The 15,231-nt window shown below is 39.2% G+C and overlaps 1 protein-coding gene across 2 annotated transcripts in view; it reads right to left on the minus strand.

The window, feature by feature from the left end:
• Positions 1–2,173: 2,173 nt before the first annotated feature.
• Positions 2,174–15,231, minus strand: part of edil3a (EGF-like repeats and discoidin I-like domains 3a) — a 90,907-nt gene continuing 77,849 nt past the window's right edge. For both annotated transcript variants that reach the window (XM_028414094.1, XM_028414093.1), the window contains exons 9-10: positions 13,828–13,983; positions 2,174–2,619 (exon numbers count right to left, since the gene is read on the minus strand). In XM_028414094.1, the coding sequence (XP_028269895.1) occupies positions 2,470–2,619; positions 13,828–13,983 (306 nt within the window). In that variant the 3' untranslated portion in view covers positions 2,174–2,469. The remainder of the gene's footprint in view (positions 2,620–13,827; positions 13,984–15,231) is intronic.

The following is a 15,231-nucleotide window of genomic DNA, read 5'->3' on the forward strand; positions in this document are numbered from 1 at the left end:
ATGCAAACTTTCTCAGAGCTCCTTGATAAATCCTCACAGGAAACTTGAGATCAATCCATGTATAGACACCGGGCTGCATGGAAATACAGAACTCAAATGTAAAGAGACGGATGATCTGTGAGTTGACATTACATTTATGCTTATTCTGTGTCTTACAGAGTGACAGTCACTGATTCACACCAATAACTAACTTCACAACAGCAAAGTTTTTCAGTGTAACTCATCATTGTGTCATGTAGCACACAGAAAACCAGAACACTAACAGCTCTGCTCACTCAGCAGCGATACATGTGACTTAAAGTCATCTAGAAAATATTTGGGCAGCACATTTTTATGTTTCCTTGCTGTGATTTTTATTATTCTGTGAAAAAAAACAAACAAAATGTTCCAATTTTGTGTTATAATAAAATGATAGTTGCACTGTATTTTGAATCTAGTTCATTGGATTAAAATGAAACAGGGTTTCACCTGTAAATGTCCACTTCCTCTTTCAGGCCTCACTCTTCCATCACAGAACAAATAAACTGTATTCTGTAAACATGAAAGGATCGGATTGTTAAGGGACTGAGAGCTGACAAATCTTAAGTGAAACATGAAGCATAAAAGAGGATGTGGCTCCTTCCAGGTCTTATTATAGCACTCCAGAGCTTTGGGATAACTAGTCAAGAGTGGAAACCACCAGAGTAACCCAGCAGCCTGTTTGAAATGGGCTGTGAGGTTTTTCAGTGCTATGATACCTCAGGACTTGGATCCCCCCCCCCCCCCCCCCCCCCCCCGCCTTTATAGAAGCAGTCAAGCCTCGCTGTTCATTCACCACAGCTGACAGCTGAATTCCTACAGTAAAATCTGCACAAACAAAAGTGTTTTGATTGGCATATAATAGCATCTTTATCCTCCATAACCTTAATGTTTCTAAATATTATAAGCACCCTGCAGCCATTCGAACATGCAGAGAGCAGCTGTCATATCCTGTGAAAATACCCGCAAGCTGAAGAATCCCCTGAAATAAAGACACTCCCATATTTAATTTAGCACTCTGTACAGTTATCATAGTTCATCCTGACTGTGGGGTGGAGATAGTGATATATATATATATACTATTACTTAGGCTGGACATTTGCCCTGTCTTCTGAACATAAGGAAATTAATTTTTTTTTCATATGAAATAATAAAAAAAAAACTGTCTTTAATATTTAAATTATACTTTCACTCATCTGTCATTTCCTTTAAATAATTAGACACAGAAATCTTTAAATATGTGGCCAAAACCTACACATTGTGTGTTAAAATGAATGACATCTATCCTGAGCTTTTTAATTGATTCAACTTAGATCTCCAAAACAAACACGAGGACATTAGACACAGGAATTTATGGAGTCTGACAGCTGAGACAAAAAAAGATCTAAATAAATACAATCAAAAGAGAACAAGCACAAACAATGATACCAAACATCTTAGAAAAAGTCTAGCAATAACTACAAATAAAAAAATGGTAACGCCTTAAGCGAGCAGTAAAACGTTTTCGACTAGAGACAGCCTATAAGCCTCAGTGTCAGTGCAGTATTATTATTTTTTTTTTTTTAAACTGCAGTGTCTGTTTATTGTCTCACATGTTCATCATCTTTAGTAAGCTTCTGCAGTGTGTTGTAATGTTTCAGAACTATTTTTAAAAATGCACATAAAAATAGGTCCCTAAATCAAAGCCATCTGCTCTCAGGGCTGGAGGGTTTTAAATGATTTGTCAGAATATACATTTATAATTCACGCACCATGCAATTTCTTACTCTTTTACATATAATACAAGAGCATTAATAGTGTGTTTGATTGATGGAGCAATGCCAGTGTCCATTAGGGTAAAAGCATGGCTTAAGGAGGAGGAGGAGGAAGAGTAATCAAAGTAAAAATATGTATGGATAATGTGATATAACGTGTTATCTCTACATGGTACTCCAGACAGTTTAGTTATGGTATGTAGTCAGTTAATCATGTCCAATGAAGCACGACAGACAGATTTCACATCTTTGTTAAAAAGTGACACTGTACAATACCTTCCATGGCAACAAGTTAAAACCACAGTGAGACCTTCCCCCCACCCAACCCAACCCCACCCAACCCCACACCTTCCCGCCCCTCTTCCCATAGATATTATAGAAGTTCATTCCAAACAGGATGGCAAAATTTTTGAGAGGAATAAAAAGACAAAGATCACAATTTAAATAGGAAACTAAAAGACAAAAGTGGAAGGGGGTGGGGGAGGGAGGAAGGGGGGGCAGGTTTTGAAATCATTGTACAAAAAGAACAAACAGCAACCCACCACAACCAAACACGTATTCTTGAAAAATCCATTGGAAATCGATTTTTTTTTACAGGTTGCACAGTTTATTTCTGAAGCACCGTGTGAGACACTCCAGTATGCCGGGGAGGGGACAGGGACAGGGGGACGAAGGGCAGGGAAAAGAGGAAGGGACCTCACTCTTCCTCTGTGCATCCCAGTATTTCTGCACGCAAAGTGATCCTGCCGTACCACGACCAGGGGAGGATCCGGACGAAGCGGGCGTAGACGGGAGGATCTATCACGTTCTTTCTGTGTGTGTCGTTGTCAAAGTTCCCCTGGAATACCTGGAAAAACATGGCAGCACACAGGAAATGTAAGTTGACTGTTCTTTCTTCTTGTTGTTAAATGCTGGTCTGGTTATTCTTCATAATAACACCCCCCCCCTCCCCTGGAATCCATTAATACGTGATACATTCAGCTGCAACATGTTTTCAGTTAAAAAAAAAAAAAATATGTATTTATTTTCAAATACTTTTACGTTGAGGCAGCTGCAGAGAGTTCTTGGTGCTTGATTTCTGTGGACTGTGACCTTGAAGACCTCATGCCTGAAAAGGTACTGAATGAGGTGCAGCCAATCAGAGCCTCTATTCAAACACTGCCAGAATGAAAACACTCCCTGAACTCATCACGCTGGTGCTTTTATTTTATGTGCCACACATGTGAGCACATCAACCACTTTCCCCTGAGGACCCATGCATTGTTAAAGTGGCACAGCTGGAAGCACCACCTTCACAATTTGTGAGAAACATCAGCTTCTGTTTCTCTTGCCTACTGAATGGAGTTAATAATTTGCACCTTGGGCTTGTTGGCTTGTTTCACTTCTTTTTTTTTTGACTCTCAGAGTTTCTTGAAATGTTCCCTTTGCAAATAAAATGAGAAGGCTTTGGTCGATGCCAAGAATGTTGCCATAAAACACAACAGGCTGTGCATTCTGGACCAAAACGGCTGGATGTCAACATGTTAATATCTGCTTTACATTCTAATTGTAGAACGCTCCAATTTCATATCAATTAAACTGTATTTAAAAACATTTGGAGGATTCAAATGACCCACTACCGCATACAAACAAGTGTAATTGTCATACAGGGACACATGCTTTACTGATTATTAGCAGCTTTGGCGTGTGTGCTTAAGAGACAGCAGAATCATGTGTATTAAAAAGAAATGTATCTACAGGGAGTGCTTCATTGAAGGATATGATCATTTCAATTAAACAGATACGATTATGCCTGTGTAATTGGTATGTAATGGGGTTCAGTGTTGTGTGGAATGGAAAATCAGTGGGCTAAAGACAAGCAGGAAGATGCAACGGGAAGTGATATATATATATATATATATATATATATATATATATATATATATATATATATATATATATTTTTTTTTTTGAGTACTTTTAAGTCTCTTTTCTGATAAATTCTAAAAGCCTGATAAGTTCGAATGGCTGTCTGGTACATACTGAAATATAAGGTCAGAGAAGGAATGTTTATCCAAATGTACAAAATCAGGAGAGGTGCAGAGTTGTTTTTTTTCTTCCTCACTTCACCACTCACTTCAAATAGCATGGAGGAAAAGCTGCAGTTAGCAGTCAACAGATTGGTCTAACTTTGAATAAGAAATTTAATGCATGAAAACACATCGCTTCAGAAAGAGCCACTTTTTTACTTACAGGTATAGTGGCACATGAGAAAAATAACTACCCAATCAAAGTAAATCATGTAAATTACACACTCAGTGCAAAAACACCTGCACGCTTCAGGCACATAATGGATAACAGGGGGCTGTTACATTAAGTCCATATATATATATATATATATATATATATATATATATATATATACATAATCTACTGTAGTTTCTTCGTAAGTTTTTTATTATTATTTCGCTTTACACAAACTTGTTTAATTAACCTCCTGTCAAGCTTAAAAGATAATTATGATATAATTATGATATAAGATGATAAATATAAAAAACATAACGGTTTTGAGATGTTGTAATTATTTAGAAGTATGTAAACAACATCTGCTGTAGTCCTTATGTCGAAACACTCATAAATGAAAACATTAAGCAAATTGAAAATGAAATCTTTAACCTCAAATACAACTTAAACAGTATGTACGTTATACTCTAGGTCTGAATAGGAGTATGGAACAGTCTACAGATGTCAGTTATTCTCATGGGTGTGGACATACAAGTTGTATTCCTCCCAGGTTAATATGCAGTGATGACAGTTGTACAGACTTCCTGCTTTCCATTTCCATTAATATATCTGCTCTGTTTGTGTTTCTTGTGCTTTTGTGAGTAGCACTCTCTGAAAACCGAAGCAGAAAAAGTGACAATATGACAGATGTATTCTTTCATCACCTTCCTTATTTTATATGTGAAATACAAACAATTGAAGGTCACCTTTTCATCCTGCATTGTTTTTCCTCCCTATTCTCTCCCCTGTCGTTTTTAATCTATATTGTGAAGCTTAGAGTGTAGTCAGACAATGTTTGTATCAGCAGACGAGCAGCATCACATGGCAGCAGTCCGCTCTGTCATACCTCACACTTTTTATCTTTAAATAATGTGTTTTTTTTGCTATATCTTTAGAATCTCAAAGTGTACGATAGCACCTTGCACCTTATCCTCCAGTTCTCTCATGCAATATGCATCACATTCCTGTCTAATTTAGCAGTAAGTGTCTTTGAGTCTGTATGTGATTATAATGTTTTTCCTATAAGCTATCACCTTTTGTGTTAGCTTAAAGCTATGTTACACCTCGGAATGAAAGTACCTTTAATAAATACACACTACTTCAACACGAATGAGTTTCGGTACGATACAATACATTTATGTGAACGCGTTATTGGACAACTGAACAACAGACACTGAATTTTAGGGAGCATTCAATAACAATTTGTGTTCAGATCTTCGTGTTTAAGATTCAATCAGAATCATTTGTTGGGGACTGTTGAGGTACGATTAAAAAGTCAATTTAGGGAGGAAGCTGTGGTGGGTCAAACAGACGTCTTTCACTCAGGAGTCCAGAGTGTGTGTCTCATGTGAGAGTCTGATTCGGACTTTTCAGTTGCTTTCATTTTTCAGTTTTGCTTCGGTTTAGACAGCAGATCCTCTTGGCTAAGGTTAGGTTTGTGTTAAAATGCACCTTTTCACAATGTTTTACAAAGCTTTTCTGCCACACAGCCCTGAAGGCAAACTGCTCCCATGTGCTACTGTCTCACAGAATAAACACAAAAACACCTAGTTGTCACAGAACATCACATTTTCGAAAACCATTCTGTGTTGACTTTCCTTTTTCACCCTTTATAGTACTTTAGAACAATGACAGTAGGAGGAGAGAAATGTGTCACTGGCAGGACTGTTGCCATGACTGTAATGTGACATCCAGGCTGCACAATAGCACAATATAAAAAGGCAGGACAGGTAGGCCATAAAACCAAATGCTGATCGAAATATGACAAGGATGTCTTCTAGACTGTCTGGGGACGTGCACAGTGAAAGCAGGATATGTGAAGAATCACAATAAAAAGACAAATAAGGTTAAGGAGAAAAAATAATAGATAAGAGCAAGGTGACCTATCGGCAACCATTTTATGTTTGAGACAATGATCAAAGATCATCAAAGAAAGTAAAATCAATGATTGAAACCTTTGATTAGTTCTCACCCTGGTTCTCATATGCTGCCATAGATTGTGCAGGCTCAGCTTCCAAATTCTTCCTAAACTTTAAAACTTTATCTGGGCCTGAGCACAGAGGATTGGTGTCCTGATTATATGATAATGACCACTGCTTCTTCAAGTTTTGAGGATCACTGTCAAGTCCAGCTGCCCTTAATTTAAACAGAAAAGCTTCTGTTTTACTCATGTTTTTGAAGTTTCCCCTACTGAAGGTAGCAGGATTTTCAAAATAAAACACTGTCACTGACTGAACTCTCGCTGATTTAACATTGCTAGCGCCAGAGAAACAGCCACAGCCATGAACGAGGAAAGATTCAGTTTGAAAAGTAGAGAAACGGCATTTTATATGATAGAACATGCTTTTATAAGGACAACATAAAAAAGGAAATGGCAGGGAGAGATGCAGCAGCTGTTCTCAGAGTGGAAGGTGAGGAGCTGCCCTGTGTGTTGAGGGAGTAAACTGAGTTTTCAGTAACTGCTCTGTAACCCTGCCTGATATGTGTAGAGAGGGCATTAAATGTTGTGAGACAGACAGGGGTATTACGTCCATAAAGCGCCACGCTGCGCTTTGGCGTGCGGTGTAAATCAGTGTTAATTTTGGCAGCAATTTCGGATTTAGTTTTTATTTTAGTCTTGTGACTAAAATGTCATTTGATTTTAGTCACGTTTTAGTCATCAACATTTTTAAAGTTTTAGTCTAGTTTTAGTCGACTAAATATCAAATAATTTTAGTCGACTAAATCTGCCGTGGATTTAGTCGACTAAAATTCTCTGATATATATTTTTCATGAAATATTTAAGGTTTGATTGTGCAATAAAAACAGGCACAGCTTTAACTTGTGTTATTTGAAACAAACATCTCTTTATTTAATTGCTATTACCTTTTCACAAAAGCAGCAGTGAACAGTGAGCTGCTCTCCCTGAATACACTGTTCAGTCATGACCTTCTTCATGAATACTCCATAACTACAGCAAAACACTTCAGTGACAACTTAGAAACAGGTCGCATGCTGTAAAACCATCAGCAGCGGTGTCTTCATTTATAGATTTTGTCACGTGTATCTTTGAACGGAAGTTAAGATGACTCGTCTGCAAATGTCGCTTCAGGTTTATTGTTTTTACCGCTGATAGTCGCTCCGCACGGTTTGTAAACCGTCTTGATTGTCTTGAAATTAAACGTGTCTGTGTGTCTGTTCTCCTGTTTTGTGTGACCATGCATGAGTACGCCTTCTTCCAGCATCGCGGCGCAACGTCCTTACACAGAGAGAGCACTTCTGATTGGCTCTCTGCCGCCGTCTCCTGATTCGTCCCTCCCTTTCCACAAACAAAATTTGCTCTGATTGGATCTCGTCTCCATCAATAATTTCGTCTCGTTTTTATTCGTTGACGAAAGTGTCAATCCATTTCGTCTTCGTTTTTGGCACCATGCGTTAGTTTTTATTTAGTTATCGTCTCGTTTTTATCAGCAAAAAAAGGTCGTTAACGAAAACTATGACGAAAATGATTCGTCAACAAAATTAACACTGGTGTAAATCTGGGGTGAGAAGTGCAGTGAAAACAGTGAAGCTTTACTTGAGATAATTATAAAGTTTGGCAGATCTTAAAGCTGTTTTTTAGGGCCTGAGCACAAAACGTGACACTGTCACCATTGGCGGGCATGGCCGCATGGCTCTGCAGTGTCCCCTAAAGTGTGAAAATATTCACCGCAACTGCTACAGACTTGACACTCGGTACACTGATGTATCGCTTCGTGACAAGAAAAAAAGCCTCTTGGACGAAAATTCCACGATGTATAGGAAGTCCACCATTTTGAAAAAACCATGCCATGTTCCAATTTGCACTTCCTGCACTCTTGCCCCTAAGGGGTTAGGGACCAAAAGTGGAGAAGTTGCATGCTGTGGGTTTGGTTTCCTGACTCTTTTGCTTTTTTTGCAGGTGAATAGATGTCTTCAGATGCATTTGGTACAGCTGAACAGTCTTCATCAGTGGACTTGCTCGTGCTGAAAATTGGTGCGCCTGACCTTAGGTGGGTTAGGGACCAAAAGTTATCAAAACCGTAACACTTCATCATATGGTCTGACGTCGCCACGAATTTAACCCTTTGCCAAATTACAGCAAATGGATGTTTTTGTGGCTGTATCTCCCACATACTTTATCCTATGTGGATGCAACTTTACAGTCATGCTGAACATCTGACTCTGCACAGATTGATATGCTGATATGCTACAGTCACTTTTTTTAATTACTGCAGTTCTTCAAAGAAGTTCTGGAACTTGCAATAATTAAATAATTGAAGCCTATGTCATGAGAATGTTATTGAGAGCATGCCGGATACTTGATAAAAAGACGAGATTCCCATCCTTGGTGAAGTGAACGCCATCTTGTTGATAAAACATGTTGTGACGGTGACATACATGAGGATGGTCAACAACTTCACCAAAGCACCCAGCAGCTCTCTTTATTGTATTATTGACAGTGTTTTTGTCTCGAACGACCTTATGATGTTGTCCATACCTCCAAATTTGTCGTTCATTTATGAGGGAATATACAATTTTCATGGAGGGAAATTCTTCATGAAGATGTGTTAAATCCCTTGTTATGGTGGATGAGAGTTCATCAGCGGACAGAATCCCCAAGTCATTGCCACCGGCATGGATAACCAGAATGTCAGGGGGACAGCCGTCTCTATTCAGCACTGCTGAAAAAAGAGGAAGGACACCATTCCAGCGCATACGCTCCTGACCGTACCATTTAACTGTGGCGTCCAATCCAAAATTGTGGCCGAATAGGTCGATTGCATCTGCCTCGCCTTTGAGGACATAAGATGATCCAATGATCCAGATTTTCTTTCCACTGTTCGATGTCTGCTGTTGAGGTGGCTTGCTGGTGAAGAAGCTGCATGCTGTGGGTTTGGTTTCCTGAGTCCATTGCTTTTTTGCAGGTGAATACATGTCTGCAGATGTGTTTAACACAGCTGAACAGTCTTCATCAGGACTCTTCATTTTCTGGGAGCACTTTAGATTTTTGGTTAAAGATCCTGTCTTCTGAGGTTGGAGTTGAACTGCAGAGGAAGAGGTGCCTTTAGAGGTGTCCACAGAAGGAGAGCTTTTCAGAGGGAACTTCATATTGTTGATTAAATCCACAATTTCTCCGAAGACCACCTTTTTGGTTGATGGGTTTCCAGAGGTTGGGGATTTAGATTTGAGCCGGCTGAAGATGGTTAAACAGGATTTCATGTTTGTCATTTATATCACAGGAAGTGTGGTGGTAGTAAATCTTTGTATCTTTTTTTTTTATTGTATGTAGTTTTTCAACAATGCTTTCCAAAATACACACGTGAGAAGTGCAGTAAAAACAGTACAACTTAAACTGTGCATGCACAAAGGTCAACTGACTGTAAACAGAAGATTTGAGGGAGTTACAGGCTGCTAAATACACTGTTCTATATGATGTCATAAAAGAATGCCTTTGATCCTCTATGACATCACCAATTTTAAGCTGCAGACCATGTTGTCATGGTAACTGACTGTAAATGGTGCCTATGTAAAATCAATGATTGAAACCTTCATTGATTAGGTCTCACCTTGGTTCTCATACACTGCCATAGGCCAGGCTCAGCTTCCCAATTCTTCTTCTTAAACTTTAAAACTTTATCCGGGCCTGAGCACAGAGGAAAGTTTGGCAAAGCTTAAAGCTGTTTTTTGTTTTTATTTATTTATTATTTATCTAAATATTTACTTAATTGTGCAACATGGTAGCTGCTGAATTGCATGCAAGTTTTTCCAAGATGCTTTCTAAAATTTACATGGTGAGAAGTGCAGTGAAAACAGTGAAACTTGACTTGGGATGATTATAAAGTTTGGCAAAGTTGAAAGTTTTTTTATTAGGGCCCGAGCACCGAACGGTGAAAAATTGGCACACATATGTCACATCACCTTAAGACGCACAAAAAAGTCTCTTGGACCGCCCTCCAAACCCAACAGGAAGTCCGCCATTTTGAATTTTGTGGTCATTTTTGGTGATTTGTGACCCTGCCACAAAACTTTTTACGCCTCGCATACTTCATCCAATTGAGCTGAAAATTGCTGTGTCCACTCAGGACATCATAGGGAATAGACGCATTCCAAAACTTTTTCAAAAGTCTTATGGTGTAGCCGGGGCGTGGTCTCACGTATTTTCTGCAGTACCACCAACATACTTCATGCAACAGAACAGAACTGCTATGGACCCGAGTCTGAACAGATATATATGCTAATATGATGATACAGTCATAACGCCACCTACTGGCAGCAGGAAATTTCTCTTGTACATTTTATTTATTTTTATTACTGCAGGATCTTCACAGAAGTTCTGGAACTTGCAATAATTAAGATGTTATTCTCATCCTTGGATATAATATAAAGGTTACATTTAATGGTGTCAGTGATAAATCAATTTCACTTAATTAATTAATTAATGATGCTAATTTTGCCCTTCTCTTCTGTTCTTTATGCAAAACTCTCTCTGCAACAAAGAGTAAACACACAAAGTATGGATAAATGAGATGCCAGCAGCTGAGGCCTGACCTTAGTAAGCTGACCTATAGTTAGCCTGCACCAACCACAGCAGCATCAGAGAAAAAAAAAGAGTTACCAGCACCTGTCCGGTGGAGCCACCGGCTAACATTTACTGAACATACAGTAATAATGTGGCAGTATTTATCCTGGTTGCCAAAGTCACTTTGCATGGACCTCTTTATAGAAAAGGAAACAAAAAGGAACAATCTATTATGTCTCACTTCACTGCTGCAAGTATATTATTGTAGAGCCAAGGCATGAGGACAGAGGTCACATGTTTCTATGTGTGTCTTCAGACTGACCCAGAGGCCTCAGCTCTGCTCTGCAAGTATTGATTTTCCAGGCTGGTATAGCATCAGGAGTATGCATTACTCAGAAAGGCCTGCTATGCTCCACTCCATTATTTAAACAGGTCGAGGGATCAGGTCGCACAGATCTCCTTGCTATCTGCTTCATGTTGCCTGAGCCGGCCGCGGTAATTCCAGAAAAACTAAGCTACATCTTCATTGAAAGGTCAAGAGCTGGTCTGTCAGCTCTGAAGAGCCTGTTACTCTCAATCAAACAACAAAAAAGCAACAACACCAATTCTTCTGAGTGGTCAGCTCTATGATGTGTTTTTCTAATCCTGAGGCTCACCGTTAGTGTTCTCTAGGACTGCGGAGAAAGAAAATATATGACATGAGTGAGTAATTTTAAGATGATTTTATTCACAGCTATCTCATTCCAGTACCCTCTGACCTGCAGGGAATTGAAGGCTCTAATGGCTAATTAACCCTGTGTCACCTGAGTGAAACACTATTAAACATAAATCAATTACTTTTTTTTTTGTACTTGATTGCCCCCATAAAAGGACTGTGTAAATATTGACAATCCATGGACGAGCAGTGGTGCAGCACTAGTGACCCAGGTGTGAAAAGTGAGTGCAGCTGGGTTGATATGTGGTATTATGGAATGTATCCCAGATTAATTATAATTAAACAAAGCGACTGTGTTGTTACATGTCTCACTTACAGGCACACAGGTATTTGGGATTTGTGCGTAAAGAAAAGGCACTGACTAATGATTTTACAGAGGGATGTGTGTGTGTGTGCTACCGTGCCCTGCTTTGACAACATCTGTATTCTGACAGCACCTCCTCTCTCAATCTAGATCTAACTGCCTGCAGCCTGTGCCACACAGGAGCTGGAGGGGGGAGCTGAGAAGAATACTTACAAGCCTCTACCGCTCTGTTCGAACCAGACACACACACACACACACACACACTTTCACAGTACATCCTAGCCAAGCCGAGCATTGTGGCATGGCAGGAGGAGCCTTGGGAGTCCAAGAGCTAAGTTGTGTCCTCTAGCATTAATGGCTGCTTTAGCTGACTGAAAAGGGAAAACACCTTGAAGAGTCATACATCTGAACAGCCACTTGGCCCCAACTGATTGACATTCTAAGAAGTCTTGCTAAACACGCATGTCCTCCAATACAGAGAGCACATACTCAGACTGTGTATCCTTAGTTCTGCTCTGCATTATGCAGAAATAACAAAACTCAAGAATATGGATGGACATGTAAAGTGACTGTATCTGGTATACAGAGTTATTTGAAGTGAGATAAATGTTTGTTTTAAAAATGACATTTCAAAAATAAACATAATCCAGTCTGAAGATGTCACCAGCACTTTTCTGTCCGTCCCTTTGCTCATCTCAGATGATGTTTTCCAGACCTTTAGAAGGCATCCAGTCCAGTCCTGCTATTGCTTGAGTGAAAATCATGCTGAGCATGCATTGGCTCCTATCCAAGGATCATCATGGGTGTTATAAACTCCTCAAGCAATGAACTGCAGAAATGGAAAAAATATTTCTGGGCAATGGCTGCTGCATTGGATCCACAACAAGAATTAAAGGCATAAAGTGAGGGCACTTATTTCCTTAATAAAGTGCTGCTTTGGATCTTTCACACTGAGCCAAACAAAATAAAAGTCCAGCTAAAATCTCATTTTGAAATGGCATTTGAAGTTACAGACATAAACTCTACAAAGTATGAAATCAGTTTTATGAGAAAGCCTGGAAATGATAGCTAGAGCTTTTTATGTGCGGAGACACGGACTGCAACTGAACTGTGAAATAAAGTACGATGACAAATTATTAACTAAAGGGTTTAAGCCTTTAAAAAACAATGCGCCATCATTTTTTTTTACATTGTATTTCTATGAAATACTTAATAAAATGAAATTAGCATTATGTATTTAAATGCATATAAATGCATAATGAAATGCTATGCATCTATAGGCCTTCACCTGCATTTGTAGGTGTGACTCCTGCTGGTTGCTGGTCTTGTGTGCTGGTATGAGAGGTTGCTGAACCATAAAAAAGGTTGCAGTCAAGCATGAAGCCTTCCTCTCCGCATCTGAATATCTTATAAGCACTCATTATCTGTGCAGCTCCTTCCACTTGGTCACAACATATTACACACAAGTCTAAAGTGGGACAACTTTTAAACATTTAAACAGTTGCCCTTTGCTCCACTTAAACTCATATTGAAACGTCTTTGCACAAGTTTAAGCTGTAGATGACTTAAATTACATATCATACAGTAAACTGTACTGCCGATGTATTTTGATTTCCATACTCAACACACAGGCACTACATAAATAAGACGAAGACGTGGGGCTTATCTTTCAATAACACAGCAAGAGAGAAAAGCAAACACCACCTCTCTCAGCACCAGCATCTGAAAGACAAGAGGCTTCAGCTGTAGCTGTAACCTTGTGCCTGCAGCTCTCCTCATATCAGCAGAGAGGCTGCTGCAGCTCGGCACTGTCTCTGCTGTCGTGGGCGATTGGAATGGACATGTGTACTCTGTTGAGGGCCGTAAACAAGATTTTCAGCATAGCACCATCCAGGCCTGGTTGACAGCATGCAGTCTTATCTGATAGCAAACCAGAAGGAGGCAACAGGACAGGCCAGCCGAGCTCAGTTTGAGACGCAGATAAGATGATGCTAAAAAGGAAGTGGAAAGGAGAGACAGCTCCCAAAATGGACATTTTCACAGTTCATACTTGTCTTTTTTGACATTTTACTGCTTCGTATTTCAGGTGCGTAAACTTCCAGCGGATGTGTTGGTTGTCTCTTTCTACTGAGAGTGCCCCTTTCTGGGTGTGATATATAATTCAAACCTTCAGTAGCCAATTTAAAACTCCAGCAGCCAGACATATGCCTCAACAGTACTGTTCAAATACATTTGTTTGATAAGTTAAACTCACCTTGTCCTTCCCTTGTTTCACATCTTGATACACACTCCACCGCTCTCCATCGTTACTGTAAGCAACTTTGTATGAGCCCACAAACTGGACATGGCCAAAATCTTTAGCTCCCTGGGTGATGATGCCAGTGACCTTGGTAGGCACAAGCAAGTCCACCTGAAAGAGGCAAAGGAAGGAGAAAAAACCCATGATACATTTCACTGCTTCAGAAATTTAGGAGGTAAGAAAGTGAGAATTTTTTTACAATCTAGTCAGCATCTTTTTCCCCCTCCCTGTCTTTCGATGGCATCAGAGAATTTACTGAGACACTGGGTGCAAGTCAAGTCAGTTTCAATTATTCACAGAATATTGAACAACAAGGCTAAGTCCACAAACTCGCCTCAGCAAAACAGAAACTGCACGCTGCAGCAGCTTCTGAGACCCACACTGCTCCATTTGGGTTAATTTTTAATAGGATCTCATTTGTTGCAAACAATTTACTTTGGAAGGGTTCCAGGCAGAAAAATACACAGTCTGTTATTTTATTGACATTTCAGTCTTCAATTTTGCTTTATTAATTAGTAAAAAAATATTCAACACTGCTGATTTGTTAGTTAAATTGAGTCCTAAAAGCACGAGAAGAGAAAATGTGAATTTATCTGCACCAATGAGAAATATCTCACATTCAAGCTGTTTTTCTACATAACATTTTTTTTCTCTACTGTAGTTATGACAAATGAATAATGTATGCAAATAAGTAGAAGTGGACAGCTTTTGCTCCTAACACAGCACAGTGATAGAAATACAGCTCACATTGTAAAGATCGAGTAGTATGGCTATAAAATAAGTATAAAATAAATCACTCTCACTTATCTTTCAAAAGCATGAAGGAGTGGGTGTGTAATGTTGGAGCTCACTCCACTCAGTAAAAAAAAAGTGTAGAGATAACTTTATATCTCTCTAGTACACCAAACAAAAGATTTATTGTTTTGTTTTGTAAACAACAAGAAGAATTTAATATAGATAGTCTAGATATCAAATAAAAGGCGTGGGATTTTTTTATAACTTCCCATGTGAGTCACTTTCTATACATGACGATGTCATTTTATAATAATGTAAAAAAGATAAACATTTCGTACATCGGTGCAGGATGAAAAACAGGGTCCCACTTGGCATTTTGCTGTGACAGATAGTGGCAAAATTTAGAAGCAGAGAGAGGGCACGAGACAAACGTAAGCACGCAGATTTATTTCTTTTGCTGAATGTGCTATACACAACGCTGACAACCATACATCACGCTAATTGGCCTGGTCAGGGGCCAACACACACTGTGTCACACTGCTCTGACAAAACAAAACAAAACCAGGTCCCACGTAGATTAAACAAATACGCAAAGAAAGAGGTGTAGCTCTGTGTCACCTTCAG

Source organism: Parambassis ranga, chromosome 9, assembly GCF_900634625.1.
Source record: "Parambassis ranga chromosome 9, fParRan2.1, whole genome shotgun sequence".
NCBI lineage: Eukaryota > Metazoa > Chordata > Actinopteri > Ambassidae > Parambassis > Parambassis ranga.